This window comes from Leopardus geoffroyi, chromosome D1 (genome assembly GCF_018350155.1).
Source record: "Leopardus geoffroyi isolate Oge1 chromosome D1, O.geoffroyi_Oge1_pat1.0, whole genome shotgun sequence".
Taxonomy (NCBI): Eukaryota; Metazoa; Chordata; class Mammalia; order Carnivora; family Felidae; genus Leopardus; species Leopardus geoffroyi.
This window is the reverse complement of record NC_059329.1, coordinates 83,070,455-83,088,141: the sequence shown is the minus strand read 5'-3', so window position 1 is coordinate 83,088,141 and position 17,687 is coordinate 83,070,455. Positions and strand designations below refer to the sequence as shown.

Genomic DNA, 17,687 nt, shown 5'->3' with positions numbered 1-17,687 from the left:
CAGCCAGAGCTCCTGGTTTGGCTTTCCTTCCAAACAAACCCTGGCCTTTCAAACCTTTCCTGTAGAGAGAGCTTTCTCCTACCTCTTCTTTAAGACTTCATAAATATGCCCAAGTAATTTCTTATGAGAAAGAGCAGAAACTTTATATATATACATTTTTTTACTTTTTCATTATTTAAAATTTTAAATAGACTTTCACATACAAAGGGGTCAGGTTATTCATTCAACAAGCATTTATTGAGTGTCTACTGCAAGTCAGACACTGTATTAGCTATCTTGGGCTCTGCAGTAAATAATATTGACAAGGTTTTTCAAAGAGCTTGGAATCCAGTGGAAGGAGACAGAAAACAACAAAGTAAATCCACACATAAGCAAAATAATTACAGATTGTAAAAAGTGTTATGAGAGAGACATATAAGCAGGGTTATGAGATACCAAAAATCCACAGAGGCAACTTTAGATAGAAGGCAGAAAAAGACCTCACTAAGACGGTGACATCTGAGCTGGGTCCTGAAAGGTGAGAAGGAGCAAAGAGCTGTTAAGTATAAAATTACAAGAAGAATACATGCAAAGGCCTTGAGGTGGGAAACAGCTTGGTGTTTTTGAGGAAGAGAAAGGCAGTTAGTGTGCTAGGAGGGTAGTGAGTGAAGGAAAAAGGTATTATGAGATAAAGTTTTGAAGGTAGGGAGAATCTAAATCATGGTGGCAGTAGGTGCTGGAGGCCACATTGTATATATATACGTATATAATATATAATATATAATATATATAAGCAAATATATATATTTGTTTGATCTTTCCACAAACCAGTTAAGGATTAATGTCTTTTCTACCAATAGAATTTAACCAACTGAATGGTGGCTTTCCTCCAAAGACAAGGAAGCCTAGCCTTGGAGAGCTACTATTAACCTACAAAATAGTTCCAAATTGCTGCATAAATAAAATTCTTCAAATATAATTTTTGTTTCCAGGCCTTTGTATTGATGGGGCCTAGAAAATTAAAAAATCTATTTAAAAATAAGAATTTTTCAAATTTCAAGAGAGACAACTTTAAAACAGTGAATGAGGGATGAAATTATATGAATACTTCCATCCAAAGTTGATAACGGAAAACAGGTTTGGGGATAGGCAGACAAAGACCTCTCAACTACTTCTGTATAAATGATTGTAAAATCTATGTTCAACCCCAAGATCACACCCAATTCCTATTCATGCCTCCTACTCTCTTCCATTGTGGTTCCTAATACCCTTTAGTTGGCAGCATACGTTGACATACAATATACATGAAGGGGTTAAAAGTTAGAAGTTCAATACTGATTTTAAAATAAGTTTTGTCAAATAGAAAAAAATGCACCCAATTATAGTGCCACTCACTGATTTTCCTTAAGCTCTATGTCTCTGTGTGAGTAGCAATGTTTACTGCCCTGACCTTTCTTATTTTGTTTGTTGGATAAGCTATCTAAGGAAGATGGAGTTTATCAGTTTTATTTTTTTATTTCCACTGCTGCCCTCAAACCATTCTATGAGATTTTTCTTCTCTGTCCTCTTAGGCCAATTTGTTAAGTTTTTTGGCCACTTCTGGATATTAATAAAACTGTTATTTTCAAATATTAGAATCAATCTAAAACAACATCTATCCTCAAATTTAGGTTCCTCTCTTTTCTAGTTTGGCATTGCACAATAAATCTACAGATTAGAGTGGGAAAGGGGATAGCCATTTCTTTGCTACTCTGATATCCCATTCTCCATATTCTCACCTCACCCCATTATGTTTCTGTGAGAGCACCAAAGTGAGAGAGCCATGTAGGCTGGTTCATTGGTCAGCTATTTTTACCTAAACATTCTGTCCTCCCAGCAGAAAGGTCAGACAGCATTTCTCACCTGTGCTATGAAGAAGTGCAGGCTGGGTCTGGGGACATCTCTAAGAGTTCAGATTCTCAAGCTCAATTTGCAAAGAAAGGAAGTAGACCTAATGTAGAGAGAATAATAAATTACATCACAAAAATTACATTATCTATACCATATACACTGACTCTCAATTTTCATCTACAGAGCCATTTTCATTCTTACAACCATGAAATCCTTTTGAGGGAAATCAAAGCCGAGAGAATAAGTGACTAGCTTCATGGCTCCAGGTGAAATGAACCTTCCAGCAGAGCTTATAAAACTTAGTCCCTCTCAAGTTTTGGCTTAAGAGATTTCTTAATCGTTAGCCATCTTCATTGAAGACCTCTAAGTCCTGCCTATGATGATTTTGCTTAGTTATAAATTTCCTGTTATGCCTAACTGAAACGTGATATGTGGCTGGGTAATACTGCTCTGTCATATTAAACTGCCTTAAGTTTATACTTAATGATATTCAAATGCAAGGACACACACTGTCATACTATGGCTTAGACAGCAACCTGTGTAGACTGATGAAGACTATATACTCCCTTACACCTGAACTGTAGGCCATGGTTTATGAAATGCTCTCTCACACACACATATCATCACACTGACTTGCGAGTAAGGCAGATACTCTCATAGAGAAGTGGGGCAAGGGACTTGAAATGTTCATGTTGCTTATTTATTTGTGTTGATGAATGATTGTTTCTGAATTCATACTTTAAGTAGTCTGCTTCAAATTCCATTAGGTTTAACAAGTAAGAGAGATTTCTTCTGCTACTGCCACACTGTCTGTAAGGAGAAACTAATGGAGCTCATTGCATTTTCCAGGTTGGCTAAACTTCTCAAATTCAGGTAGGATATGGGAGAGTGGGTAATCTTTGTAAATAAGAGTTGCTTGGTTACCAATGGCCTATTTTAATAGTTAGGGTAGGGAATGTATATAAGGAGGTTTATAATTCCTACTTCTCAAAATTTAAGTTAAAAATTTTAACTGTGATTTATTTTCTTAAATAGAGCAAAGCTCCTTAGGGACAGTGCCCAGGAAGTGAATGAATACCTGTTGATTGTTTGACAACATCACTTTGTGTTCTATATTTATACTTTTATCAATGTGCTAATTGAAGTACAAAAGGAATTCCCCAACTTGGGTCAGATGCTGAACAATAAAAAGATATAAAGGCAAAAACATGTAGAGCAAAAGGAGCGATCACCATTTAGAAAGACCAGGCTTTTCTCCAAAAGTCTTCAAACCAAGTAATTTTCTTTCTAGATGGATTTTACCATGAAAGGGGCAATTGTTTCAGCAAACTTGGGTTGATTCAGTGTTTAATAGGCTTAAATTGTAGATTATGGGTGGCCCTTTTATTTTTTTAATGCCAGATGTAATTCTATAATAAAACTACTTTTATTTATTAAAAACCACATACAAATTGTTAAATAGGAAATCTACCCTCTTTGCTCTTCCCTTGTTTTTCTCATTTCTTTCCAGTGCCTCTGAAATGGTCAATTTGCACATCTGTAGATTTGTGAATTTTGGCCATAATCCATAAATTAGAAACAATAATTTGTGTGGGGAATAAGTTTAGGAATTCCCTGAGCCTGCACTGATGGGTTAACAAGGCATAAAGAATTAGAAAGCCACAGGATGTTCACGTCCAAGTTTGGGTAAACTAGGTTAGGTAAATAGGTATAGAGAGGGTGAGGCAAAGGCCCCAGTATAGATAAGACAGAGCAAATGCCCCAATATAGAACAAAGGTATACAAGGTAAATAAGGTTAGGTATTCAGGGCAGAAACACCCCTTCCCCTCTTTAGTAGTATAGCAGAAAGCTGCTTCCACAGGAAGGAAGGACCAAATTAGGTGAACAGGTTAATAGGGTTATATACCTCTTCGGGGCAAAGTTGCCCAAAGCAGAGCTAATTAACAAAAGAAAGGTGCCTTTTTGACTCTGAGGTAGCATGCTCTGTCTTTCTTGTCCCCCTAGACCAGTTTAGGTAAACACAGGTTGTGCCTCACGTCTGCTGTAAACAAACTTCCACCAGGAGTCAGGATTTTGTTTTGTATTAACCCAAACCCTTAACATCATATACCTTCAAAAACCCCTTTCCCTCACGCCCATGAGTTAATATTGTTTCATTGCCTCTTTGTGCACTTCCATCACCATGTTTGTAAGCCTTCTGATCCTAATAAAAACGGAGCAAGTACCCTTAATCAGGGCTCTTGTCTTCTCCTGGACATTAGGAGAAGAAAAATCTGTCACATTTTTAATCCTGCATCCCGCTTTCTTGCTGGACAAGAAAGAACTCCAGACCCAGAGTATATGACAAATTTGTGGCCATATTTGTAAACAATTCCTTGGACCAGGTTATGGTGATCATCTCTATTTTGAATGCAGGCATTGCTCCTTATTTGTCTTTAGCTCCTGGAGCACACAGTAGGTATATAGTAAATGCTTGGAAAAATGAGTACATATGAAGGAAGTAGAGAGGGAAGGTTAGAGCTTGTATCCATTAGCCTAATATTGGTGGCTATCTTCAGTGTAGCAGAGAAACATTTCTAAGGGCAAGAGAAAAACCCTTCAAGATGTCCATGAAACAAACCATTGTGGCTACAACACCTTCTGTGCTATCCCCTCCCTACTCCTTTTATAATCTTTATCATTTATATTTTATTTTTTTCATCAACACTTTACTTAAAAATATTTACAAAGAAGCAAAACCAATCCTGATATAAATCACAAAACTCAATGCCTACAGGGGATGGAAATTGACTGGGATCTTCTAGGGAGATGCAAGTATTCTACATCTCAATGTGATTATATATATATATATATATATATATATATGTTATGTGTATATATATATATATATATATATATATATATATATATATATATGTTAAAGCATTGAAATATATGCCTAAGAACTGTGCTGATTAAAGTATGTAACTTTTTCCTCAATTAAAAATATATTAAAAGAAAAGAAATAGACCGGGTAACTTAAATACATTCACAATTAAAACAAAAATTGTGTTATTAACTTCCAGATAGATACTATTCCTTATAGAAGGCTCTACGCCTAAAGCTGCTCCCTTTTTAAAAGAGAAAAAAAGTATAAAAAACACTAGCAGCTATATCTCTCCCTCTCCCCTTCCCCTTTGTTTCTTTCCTTTTTTCAAAAAAAAATATTTATTAGCATTTTTCTTTCTGTTGTTCAATAGCTATGAGTTGAGTCTGACAAGGAAGGCTGCTGGCCTATGCAGAGGAAGCCAAACATAGCATGGGGCAGGTGTATTTGCAAAGAGGGTGGTGGCCCAGCAGTATCAGAAAATTGACTACCTCCAGGGAGATTGAGCAAATAAATAAATACATCAAGAACAATAAGAGTCAGGTTTCTCACTATTGGATAAAGAGCTACAAATACAGAAAAAGATAAAGCTAGAATAAATGCAGCTGCCATTGGGTTGGAATTGGATGTACCAGAGTGAGCTAAGTTTCCATTACAGATAAAGAAATAAATATAGATGTAAACATGTGTTTAGTTCCTAGCTATCTGCTGGAAAGGCTTGGGAGCAGTGGCATCTTAGTAGTAACGAATACCTCATGCTCTTGGTGTCAAATGCTAAATGAACCAGGGCTCTTTGAAGAAATGACTGAATCCGGGGCTGGGGCTGGAAAAGAACACGATGAACCTGGATCATCTTTGGTAACAGAAAGTAAGGAAATGCTCAAAGAAGGATAGGGGCATGTCAAAAGAACACAGAAGTAAACTTGAGGGGGCTCTAACTGGCCAAATAAAGGACAATTGGAGCCTTTAAAGAATGATATAACAAACTGTAACTCGTTGATTTAACTAGTACTCCACTGATATAAATAAATGAATGACTAAATAGATGGATAGAAGAGAAAGTTCCTGCATAGAGTGGAAAGCCTTCAATGAAATGTAGAAGGAATAATGGTTTTTAGAAAATTACCATTTGGCAAAAGGCATAGTAATAATTAGCCCAGGCAAGAAATTTCAGTGGATACTAAAACAGGTATGTGAAAATGAGACAAGGAATGAAAATTTTACATGGTTTCAAAGAATACTCTTACAAAGTACTTGTTAGTTACAGATGGAACAAAAAGTAGATAAACCTGGTCTCGATAAAGTGGTCAAAATGAACAACACTAGTAATGGAACAAATAGCCATAATGTGCAACTAATAAAATATAATGAAGAGACTACAGTGAGACAGTCTGGCCAAAAATACACAACGGGTATAATAATGGTTATATATCCAATAATGAAGAAACACTGGATGAATCTATACTGCAAGACATTCTAAAAAAAACAACCGGCCTGTCTTCAAAAGTGCCAAGATCATGCAAGCTAAGTCAAGTATGGATGCAAGAGGAGGACACTCTCTGAATTATGTTTATAGATGTCAGGAAAGGCTGATGAAAGGAGATGACTCACAAGTGGTCTTGTAAACATTGCCGTATAAACTAGAGAGGAAGTCATTTTAGGCAAGGGGATAGCATTTTCAAATTGCAGGGTCCTGGGTACTTGTAGTGAGCTGGGTATATCTGGAGCCTAGAGATGGTAGAAGCAGCCAGGGTAATGAGGTGAGGCCAAATTATAAAGGGCCATTTTCTTTGCTTTCTTTTGCAGAGTATTATATACATATACAGTTTGAGAAACTGAAAAAAATGATCTGAGTTAATGTATTAGTCCAGGTCTTCTGAGAAACAGGTGCGAAGACAGGATTAAATGTACAAGTTTATTAAGAGAAATGCCTGCATGAAAGGGAACTGGGAGGAAGCCGAAGTCTGGGAGAGTCATTTGGTTGTGACATACATCTGACGCTGAGTGAAGGAAAGGTAAGGAAAGTTGGTGGGAAGGTTCAGTAAAACCATTTATGAGTCCTTGAGCCAAAGCATTCCCCTGTTTCCCAGGAACAGGACTGCATTACTATCCTACCTCCCTCACTCAGTTACTGGTGAGAAGCAGCCCATAGTAGGCACAGCCTCAGTGCAAACACAGGGAGAAACTTCATAGTGCATCAGCTTGGATCCTTAGTCAATTAGGCTCCCTCTTGTAGAAGAAAGCAATATACATTCTCATGTACAAAACTCAAAAATATCTGATGATTATGAAAGGATTTAATTGACAGAAGAGGTGAAGGATATTCCAGGGAGAGGTGTGAAAAACCTTCAACTCAAGCATTTAGTACTTCACCTTTGTTGTTTTTAAATTATCAGTTGGCTTTTATTTACAAAGGAATCAGGCACTTTTGAGCCATGAGCCATGAGCACACTTATCAGTCTGCAGTTAATAAACATGGACATCTAATCCTGGAGAGCCTACCAACTTGCTTTGGCTTCTTAATGTAGTTAAAATTTCTGTTTTTATTTGGTCCATCTGTGGAGGAGGCTAACTTAAATATCACATAACTGTCTTTTTTTCTGGAATTACTTTGATCCATCATGGTAACACAAGTTGTTTTACACTGAACAGAAGCTGTTTAGTAATTACATATGTATTTCACTAATAAAATAGGGAAATACATTTTATTTATACTTAGTAGAAAAACACATTTCCCCCCCTTAAACACTAGGTTCATGTGGTAGAGAAAAGCTGGTAAAAAGGAATAGCAAAAGGGATCCTCAGTTTTGTGAAGGTTGGGAACAATTGAAATTACTGATCTTGTTGAGGTCCTATTGAGTCTGAAAAGAGTATGAATTCATAACACAATTTCAAGTTGTTTTAGTCTATTCTTAATTGCAAATTTTCTAAACCCTATTAAAGAAAGGAAATGGTCTTTCTAGACTCATTTTATCAGGTCTGGAGTCCCCTCATTCTTTATCAAGGGCCTGAAAAGTTCTCCAAATTGCATAAGTAACAACTATAAAATATGACTCACTGCATTCTTTTCACTGAGTAATGCAATTAACACTGCAATACTGTAGCCACTATTTTGAAAAAAATCTTATTAACATTTATTAACTGCTAGCAGAAATTTTTTTTAACCCTAAGAAAAGATTCAAGATGTCCATTATAGCTTTTAACAAACTTAACAATGTGCCCTTTCCTCAAAGTATGATTTGTCTGTTCCAAATGATGCCATTTAAAAACACAACAGAATATTTTATCAGGTAAAAAAAAAAAAATGGTGGCTAGAATAATTTGGGGGATTTTTTTTAATTTAATGGCAAGAAAATTATTCCAAAAATGAAATGCATACAAGAAATAGCTTAACTGGGGAATCATGCTGAAGATGTGCCTGTAAAACAGCTACATATATACTATATGTATATGTATACTCTAGCTTATATATGAGCTATAATTTTGACATTTGGTCTTCAAGATTATTCAGTTAAATGTCCTATAGTACCTGAATAAGATAGCAATATTTTATGAGTGGTGAAGAGGTTGAGGAAGGAAGATTTCCACTCCCTCTTTTTTTTTTTTTTTTTTAATAATGATTTGCTTTAAATATCTTTCTCTATAACCATCATTCCTGGCTTAATATATGCTGTGGTTGTTTCCTGGCCAGGAATGCATCAATTTACCTACAGTATAAACTCGTCTTTTAATGCTGATCAACCCTGGTGTAGTCAGCCTGAAGCAATTTTTAGAGAGGTTGCTAGTATGAATTAGTTTGATTTTGGATGTGGCTACAAAGATCTGTTTTGGTTATTTTATTTTTAAAGCTGTTTTGTAAGTCGTACCAAATGCATTGGCCCTTTAGAGAACAGGATTGACAAGATGCAGCTTCCTCCCGATCAGGGCCACTGCACAACATGGTTTCAGGGGGCATGGCTTGCATCTCTTCCCACGTGAGATGCAGTACAATAGAAGAAAATAAACTGTTCGTTTCTTCCCAGATAGTTATGGGAGAAAGTATTCTTAAAAAGGTAAAAAACTGATCACTGCTATAACAAAGCCAGGTATACAGAAAGATTGACATTTATTCTGGGCTTAATACCTTCCTGTCCAGTATGAAAGCCACTACACACTCGTAGCTACTGAGTTATTGAAATGTAGCTAGTCCAAACTGAGATGTGCTCTAAGGGTAAAATACATACCAGATTTCAAAGACTTAGTACAAAAGAAGGAATATGAGATATCTTGTTACTTTTGTATATTGATTACATGTTGGAATATATTGGATGCATTCATTTAAATAGATTATGCTATTAAAATTGATTTGAACTGTTTCATTTTACTTTTCTCAGTGTGACTTCTCAAAATTAAAAATTACAGTGTGGCTTGATTTGGTGGCTTGCATTGTATTTCCATTAGACAGCACTCATCTGGAATATTTGATCTACTCAGGTTTTTGGAAATAATTTTATCTCTTCTATTCATTGTGCCCAGTCAAAACTGTTACAGGAGCTCAGATTAGCCTTGGGACACTGCCCAAGTGGGTGATACCAAGACTGGGATCCTCGAAAACAACGTATGGAGCTTGAAGTATCTAGGACTGAAGGGACCAGGTGAACCTGAATGGTAGAAATTGTCAGCCTTGATCCTTAGATGTTTCACAGGGTCAGATTTGGAAATGCGATGAACTGAGATGTTTTTCTAGTGCTAGAGTTACTGAACTTGAGCCCATCATAGACATGAGGGCTTTATAACCACTCAATGTTACACAAAATTAGTCTGTGTGCACCTGTTTATTTAAAGAGACTCTGGGGTGCGTGGGTGGCTCAGTCGGTTAAGTGTTAAGCATACGACTTCAGCTCAGATCATGATCTCACGGTTTGGGAGTCTGAACCCCACACAGGGCTCTGTGCTGACATCTCAGAGCCTGGAGCCTGCTTCACATTCTGTCTCCCTCTCTCTCTGCCCCTCTCCCGCTTGTACTCTCTCTCTCTCAAAAATAAATAAACATTAAAAATAAATAAATAAATAAATAAAAATAAAGAGGCTGTAATTTTAAGAAGATTCTCATAGGAGGCCATGGCTTCAAAAATATTAAGGATCCTAATTCTACTTTTCAACAGAATTATTTATTTTTGCATTAAGTTGTATGAATTCTTTATATATTTTGTATATTAATGCCTTACCAGGTGTATCGTTTGCAAATATCTTTTTCCATTCAGTAGGCTGCCTTTTCATTTTGTTAACGATTTCTTTCACTGTGCAAAAGTTTTTTATTTTGGTGTCATCCCAATAGTTTATTTTTGCTTTTGTTCCCCTTACCTGAGGACATATATATAGAACAATGTTGTTAAGGCCAATGTCAAAGAGATTACTTATGTTCTCTTCTAGGAGTTTCATGTCTCACATTTAGGTCTTATTCCATGTTGAGTTTATTTTTTATGCATGGTATAAGACAGTGATCTGGTTTTTCCTGTCTTATAATTCTTTGTTATAGATTAATTGACCATAAAAGCATGGATTTATTTTGGCTTTCTATTCTGTTCCATTGATCTGTGTGTCTATTTTTGTGCCAGTACCATATTGTTTTGATTATAGTAGCTTTGTACTTTAGTTTGATATCTAAGATTGTGACACTTCCACTTTGTTCTTCTTTCTTAAGATTGCAGGATCTTTTTGGGTTCCATAAATATTTTAGGATTACTTGTCCTAGTTGTGTGAAAAATACTATTGGTAGATTGATAGGGATTGCACTGAATCTATAGATTGCTTTGGGTACTATGGATATTTTAACAATATTGGTTCTTCCAATCCATGATCATGGAATATCTTTACCTTTGCTTGCATTGTCTTCATTTTCGTTCATCAATGTTTTATAGTTTTCATGATATAGGTACAAGTCTTTCACCTCCTTGGTTAAGTTTATTCTTAGATATTTTGAATAGACATTTTCCCAAGGAAGACATACAGATGGCTACCAGCCACATGAAAAGATGTTCAACATCACTCATCATCAGGGAAATACAAATCAAAACCACAATTAAATATCACTGTCAGAATGGCTAGAATAACACACACACACACACACACACACACACGTGTTGGCAAGGATGTGGAGAATAAGGAACACTTGTGCACTATTGGTGGGAATGTAAATTGGTGCAGCCACTGTGAAAACCAGTTTGAAGGTTTCTTAAAAAATTAAAAATAGATTACCATATGATCCAGTAATCCACTACTGGGTATGTATCCAAAGAAAATGAAAACACTAATTCAAAAAAGATATATGCATTCCTATGTTTACTGCAGCATTATTTACAATAGCCCAGATAAGGAAGTAACTCAATTGTCCATCAATAGATAAAGAAGATGTGGTACATTATACATAATGGAATATCAATCAGTCATAAAAAAGAATGAGATCCTGCCATTTGCAACAACATGGGTGGAACTCAAAGATATGATGATAAGTGAAATAAGCCAGGTGGAGAAGACAAATACCATACAATTTCACTTATATACTGAATCTTAAAAACAAGACAAATGAACAAACAAAAAGCAGAAATAGACTCATATATACAGAGAACAAACTTGTGGTTGCCAGGGGAGAGGGGGGTGAGGAGATGGACAAAATGGGTAAAAGGGAGTGGGAGGTACAGGATCCCAGTTATGGAATGAATAAGTCATGGGGATGAAAGGTATAGTATAGATAACATAGTCAAGAATATAGTAATAGTGTTGTATGGTGACAGAAGACAGCTACACTTGTGATGAGCATAGCATAGAGTTGTTGAATCATCCACTATGCTGTACACCTAAAACTCATATGAACTCATATGAAAAACTCAAATGAATGAAACTCTAGAATGAAATGGCTCATTTAGATAGGATACTTCACAATTATTGTAAGGTAGTCATCCATGTCTATGACTAGTAGCCTTCTTAATAATGTGAACATGTGTATACACACATCATGAAAATGAAAGTGCATGGAGCTCAGTGAACAAGAATCACCAGCAATAAGTATAAGATGGGAAGGCTATCAATGGCATTAAAAGGAAAGACACCTGGTGTTGATTATGTCCCAGGACACTACTGATGAGTCAGCACAAAATTCCTGTAGCTCTTACACCTAAAGGTTAAGTTATAAATCCAGCTCTGCTTGAAAGAAGAAAACATCATTCACTTATTGCGTTCTCAATAGTTTCTCTCATCATTCACTTTGTGTTCTCAATAGTTTAACCTCTATTACAGAATTTAACCCATTATATTCTAACTTCTCATAATTTGCATATCTGTGTCTCAATTTATAATGTGGCTCTTCATGAACAACAGGCACAACTTTTCTTTTCACTCTTTTGCCCTCAGCGCCTAACAAGTGGATGCTCAGTAGATGGTGTTGAGTAAAATAAGTTAATTGTTGTTGCCTGACTTCTACACATCTGAGAATAAAAGATGATTTATGAAACAAATACAGCTTTAAAGATTAAAACTTAATGGAGGGCTAAATAAAAGGCTAGAGCTGTGTAGTTTTAGCCAAATCAAGGAGATTCAGCATTTGATCTCGTTCAACATCCAAAATTGAGCTAACCTGTAGAAAGACTGCACACAGATTGTGGCTGCGATACACTTTTCCCAGGCCCAAATAGTGCTGATTCATTCACCACAGTTTGTTTGCAAGTTAAGGAAACAAGCTTTTAAGTTAGAGAAATATAAGCAGTCTTAGATCTGGGAGTCATCAGGAAATGTTTGATATTTTAAAGAACTGACTGAAAGTTAAACAGGTTAATGTGACATTTCAAAGGGATTTTGAAATTCAATAGCTTTCTCTAGCAGCTGATGTTTATTCTCTGGTTGTAAGGCAAATGTCGAATTTCTTCAAAGGAACAATGATAGATTCTAGGATAGCTAGATAGGTTCAACGTTCACTATAGGTTTTGCTTTTTGTCTTCTCTGTGACCCCTCCCCATCATGAAAAATATATATGTATGTACACAACAGGAAATGGGAAAACCATCTGGCTGGCTTTAAAACATGGTTTTATTCTTCATCATCAAAGGGTTTCTGTGTGAAAATAAATTTATGGATAAAGAAGTAGATATGGTGCCATTAAAAAGAGAAAAGCAGAATCATAAAGAATATATGTAAATTTGGAAAGAGGACATAGTCATTTTTTCCCTTAACATATCAGCACTGTGCAGGAATGTAAGATGTTTGTTATCACTTAAATGAAAGTTCCATGGGTTGGACAGTCTCTTTCAGATGGACATATTCAAATTTAGAAAGACTAATGACAAAGCCATGTGATATCTAGTTAGGTAAGTTTGAGGAACTTATTTTATTGCTTAGAACCTGGATATGTATTGTACAATTGTGCATGTAAAATAATTTCATAAGTGTTCATTAATATGAAGATCACATTTAAGTGATTCAGTAAATTAGGAAAGCTAAAGAACACATTTTAAGGAATTATTAAACATTCAGGTAAAATAATTCTTAAGCATCATCTATTCCAAAACTATACTGGTGTAATCGTAAATAACAGAAATTCAACCTGAAGTGATTGTCTTTAAAAAAAAAAAAAAGTGATAGGAGGAAGGAAGGAATATAGTGGCTTATAGAGTCCAAGAATGAGCTACACAGCAAAATCATGGAAAAGGCATGGATACAGATGGGTTTCCAGAAAAACTGAGATCTGGAGTGAGAATGCTTCCAGGAGTAGCTCTCCAACTCCTATCTCTTTATTGTCTCTGCAGGTCACAGTCACTCTTTTTTTACATGGTGGGAATGTGCACTCCTAAGAGTTCTTCAGTTTTACATCTTTCAGATATGGAGGAGGGATCAAGAGATTTCTTTTTTCACATTAAATCAAACAATTTTAAGAAAAGAATGCATTATTGGTCTAGATTAGGTCAATCACTTGTAGTCAGGATTTAATCTAGTTTGCATCAGAATCCTCCCCTGGACCAATCAATTATTGTGACAAGAGTGGAGCAAGAGATTTGGGGAGGGGAAGCAGTCATGGAATAACACGACAGATTGCAAAGAAGTCATGTAGATGACAGTCAGCTCTAGAAGAGGCGGAGGGTACAATGGAATGTCTCATACAAATTCTGTCGTTTTACAGGTAAGCAAGCAAAGAGATGAATTGGTTTGTTGTAGCTTATATGACAAACTAGCAAAATAGCCAGAACTCAATAAATGAAAATAAAAAGATAAATGTTGATTGCTTTGGCCATAAACTGATAAAGTGTTGTATATACATATTTATGTTTAATACAATCACCTTATAAAATAGGTATTAACATCCTCATTTTTCAGATGAGAAAACTGAGGTCCAATGATTAAGTAAATTTTCTAAGGCTACACTGCTACTTGGTGTCTCAGGCCAGATTTATACAAAGGTCTGTCAGATTCCAAAACCTGTGCTCTTTAAAAATAATAATACTAACGATGAGATTGTTTTTATAAAGCATGTAAGTGCTTATTATAAATAGTTACACTGTGCTATGTTTAACACAGAATGAATAAACACCCCACATTCCTCCACCTAGAATTTAACATCATTAACAAAGAATATCTTCAATATATCACTAAGAAGAGTAAATAGATCAGCAATGTTTTTTTGTGTGTGTGTTTGTTTTGTTTTGTTTTTGCAAAAGGGACCCATCATGATGTATCTTATTTTTAAAATAAAAACAGAACATTTAATTTTACTTGAATTTAACTGGAAAGAAATTAGAGAGTGAAGAACTGCTGAATCTCTATTTTTTTTAACTATAAAAAACCCTTGTTTTTTTTACAGAAACAAGTTACAATTATGTAATGTACAAAATATGTAATGTACAAAAATGTACAAATTAATGTACAAAAAGGTTGGAATATTTTTAAAATAAACTATGTTTCAAATTTTCACAGTATTGAGTCCTTGCTCTAAAAATAAGGAAATTGGTGCACTCTACTTCCCTGTATCTTGACCTCTTAACCTTATAATTTTGGTGAGTTCTGTTAATTTTCAAGACTTATGCTTGTATTCTGTTCTGTAGCCATAATTCCCATAGTTATTTACTCTTAGTTCTGTATTACATGGATTCCGAGCTTATCACGGTACCCTTTACCAAACTTCTCCCTTATTGGTTTTTTTTTTTTTGTTTTTCTTATCTTGGTTTCCTTTATTTCATCATCAATAGTTACCTTTCCCTAAGAATAGCTCATGTGAGCCATATTCCTAGAGAATGCCTGTTGCCTTTGATTTTGATTTCTAGTACGTTTTAGATGCTGTTTCTAGAAAGTTTTGAGCCTTCTTGAATTTGTAGCTTGATGTATTTCATTAGCTTTGGAACATTCTCAGCCATTTTCTCTTCAAATGAGAAAATTTTGGAAAATTCTCAGCCATTTTCTCTTCTTCCTCTTTTCTCAAGATTCCAATCACACATGAATTAGACCTCTTATTGTAACTGCTAAGTTATTCATATTTTTGTGTTCCTTATCTTTTGTCTCTCCATGCATTATTCTGAATATTTCCCTTTGAAATATCTTCCAGTTCATGATTTATCTTTAGCTGGGTACAATTTGCTCTTTAATTAATCCACTAAGTTCTTAAGTTTGAATACTACATCTTTCAGTTGTATATTTTCAGTTGCTTTATTCTCTATAGTTTTTAATTCTATTTCCTTGAACATATTTATAGCATTTGTCTACATACCCTATGAGTATTTTTAAATTATCTATATTCTTCTCCTTCTTTTAAAAATTGTCTTGTCTCTTCATGACTGGTTATTTTTCTGATTCAGTAATAGACAATAAATATGAAACATAACATAAATTGTGTGCAAGAATTCTGCACCCTGCCCTCCCCACCCCCAAAGAGTATTTAAAATTGCTTTGGTCAAACAGGTAGGGACTCTAGCATCTAGGATCAGTTTAGTCCAATTTCAAGGACTAAGATGATTTGAAACTGAGTTTCAGTTCTTTCAAGGTCCAATTGACTTCCAGTTCACCTGTACTCCATAAAAGATTGTCAAAAGTTTGGTTTTCTTTCTCACTTGCCTTCTCTGGAATTAATTGGCAATTGGCAGTTACAAATGCTAGGGTTTCCTTCTTCTCCCAGATATTCTTCACTGCCTTATTAGCTTTCTATGTTTTCAAATAGACATTAAAAAAAACACATTTTTTTTCTAGATTTTCTAATTGTTCTTACTGGGATGTTTGGTCCAAGTTATTGTCTGCCATTACCAAAGCTGAAGTCCTGATTAGTATATACTTTAATTTGATGTCAATTTTAGCATCCAGGAAGACTCCATTCTCTGTTCCTTCCACTGCTTGTTATCTTGGCAACATACCCATCTTTCATCTGCTTCACAGATGATCATGGAGTGATTTCATAGCAATGCCTTCACTAAATGTAGTTCTTCACTTGGTATACCTACACCATGAGAACAAATCACATGAGACATTGTCTGGCTAGATTGGACAAAGGAAGAAAATCTGGTGAAGGAATTAGAGTGTGAGAGAAATAAAACTACAGAAGGGGTGATTTTGGAGAATGCAACAGAGAACAGGTTTTTATGGAAGGATAGACCAGTGCAAAACACTGCAGAGATAAGGTACCGCAAGAGGAAGATTAGGCTATTGGGTCTTGTAATTAAGAGGTGACCATTGTGCTTACTCTAGCAGCACATTCACTAAAATTCAAATGACACCAACAAGAGTACCATGGCCCCTGTGCAAGGATGACAGGCACATTTGTGAAATGTTCCATTAAAAAATTAAAGTCACCATTAATCATTAAGAGAACAGTTTCTATAGATAGTGTACTAGATTGGATAAATAAAAGACAGGAGAGGAGTCGGAGGTAGTGTAGACTTTAAGAAGTCAAGTTATGAAAGAAAACAGAATGATGGGTGTGGTATTTTGGTAAGGAACCAAAGGAAGACAGAGTCAAGGAGAGATTTTAGTCCTTGTTTGCTTTTCACCTAGGCACTTTTGAGTATGTTTGGCAGCAGAGAACAGATTAAAGCCTGGAGGGACAAGCAAAATTAATTGAACTAAATCCCAGAGAAAATAAAAAGAAAAGGAGCAAGGCTAATCTCTCCACTGAGATATAGGAGTACAAAATAGAGATAAAGGACAAGATTTCTAAATACTGAGATGAAGATAAAGAGGTGGGAATTACATGGATTCAGTTCTGTAGTATCTATTTCTATGGTGTTGTAAAAAAGGTCATCAACTCATTCTAAGTGTAAATAGTTCTCTTACCTTTCACTGACTATTTTCCCTTTAATATCTGCAACACACATATTTAGTCCTTCTCATTGGCTTTGGAGCCCTTTGGCATCCTTTCATTGCCTTTAGTGTGAAGAAGTAGGAAACTTTTTTAATACTTCCAAAGCAATCTTTTCTTACTTCACAAAGTACTCATTTCCTTTACCTCCCTCAAAATGTATTCTGAAAAATCTTATTATAAGGACCATGTAGGTCGGGTACTTACTGATATGTAAGTGTAGGAGGACAAATACTTTCTCCAACCTAAATGAATGTCAAATAACCTTAGCAACTAGTTCTTTTTTTTCTTATTTTGTTTTCTTATAAATGGAAACTCCACATGAAAAATGACTGCGTTTTATAGGTCCTGTCAATGTGTTGCAAACATTGGGGGCATTACATAAATAATAAATGGGGATAAAGCTTCCAAATAATAAAACTGACTATAACCCAGTCAATTGCTGCTAGTAATGTAGATACTGAACTTAAAATTACCAAGAATAAAGCACACACATCCTTAATCATGATGTCCAGAAATGTGAGTTACATTTTGGTAATTATAACTTTCAGTTAATTCATAAATATTTATTGAGTGTTTTCTATTTGACTCATAGCAACTGATGAGAAAGTACCAATATTATCCTCATCTTAAAGTGAAATAAATGA

The 17,687-nt window shown here is 35.3% G+C and overlaps 1 protein-coding gene and 1 non-coding gene across 2 annotated transcripts in view; one reads left to right on the top strand and one right to left on the bottom strand.

Moving 5' to 3' along the window:
* Positions 1–1,358: 1,358 nt before the first annotated feature.
* The window catches only part of METTL15 (methyltransferase like 15), a 212,421-nt gene continuing 196,092 nt past the window's right edge, over positions 1,359–17,687 (bottom strand). Inside the window, exon 8 of the mRNA XM_045484835.1 lies at positions 1,359–1,969. Coding sequence (XP_045340791.1) covers positions 1,944–1,969 — 26 coding nt within the window. The 3' untranslated portion in view covers positions 1,359–1,943. The remainder of the gene's footprint in view (positions 1,970–17,687) is intronic.
* Positions 16,418–16,524, top strand: LOC123602784. The gene has a single exon (XR_006714556.1). It is a non-coding gene; the product is annotated as a U6 spliceosomal RNA (small nuclear RNA).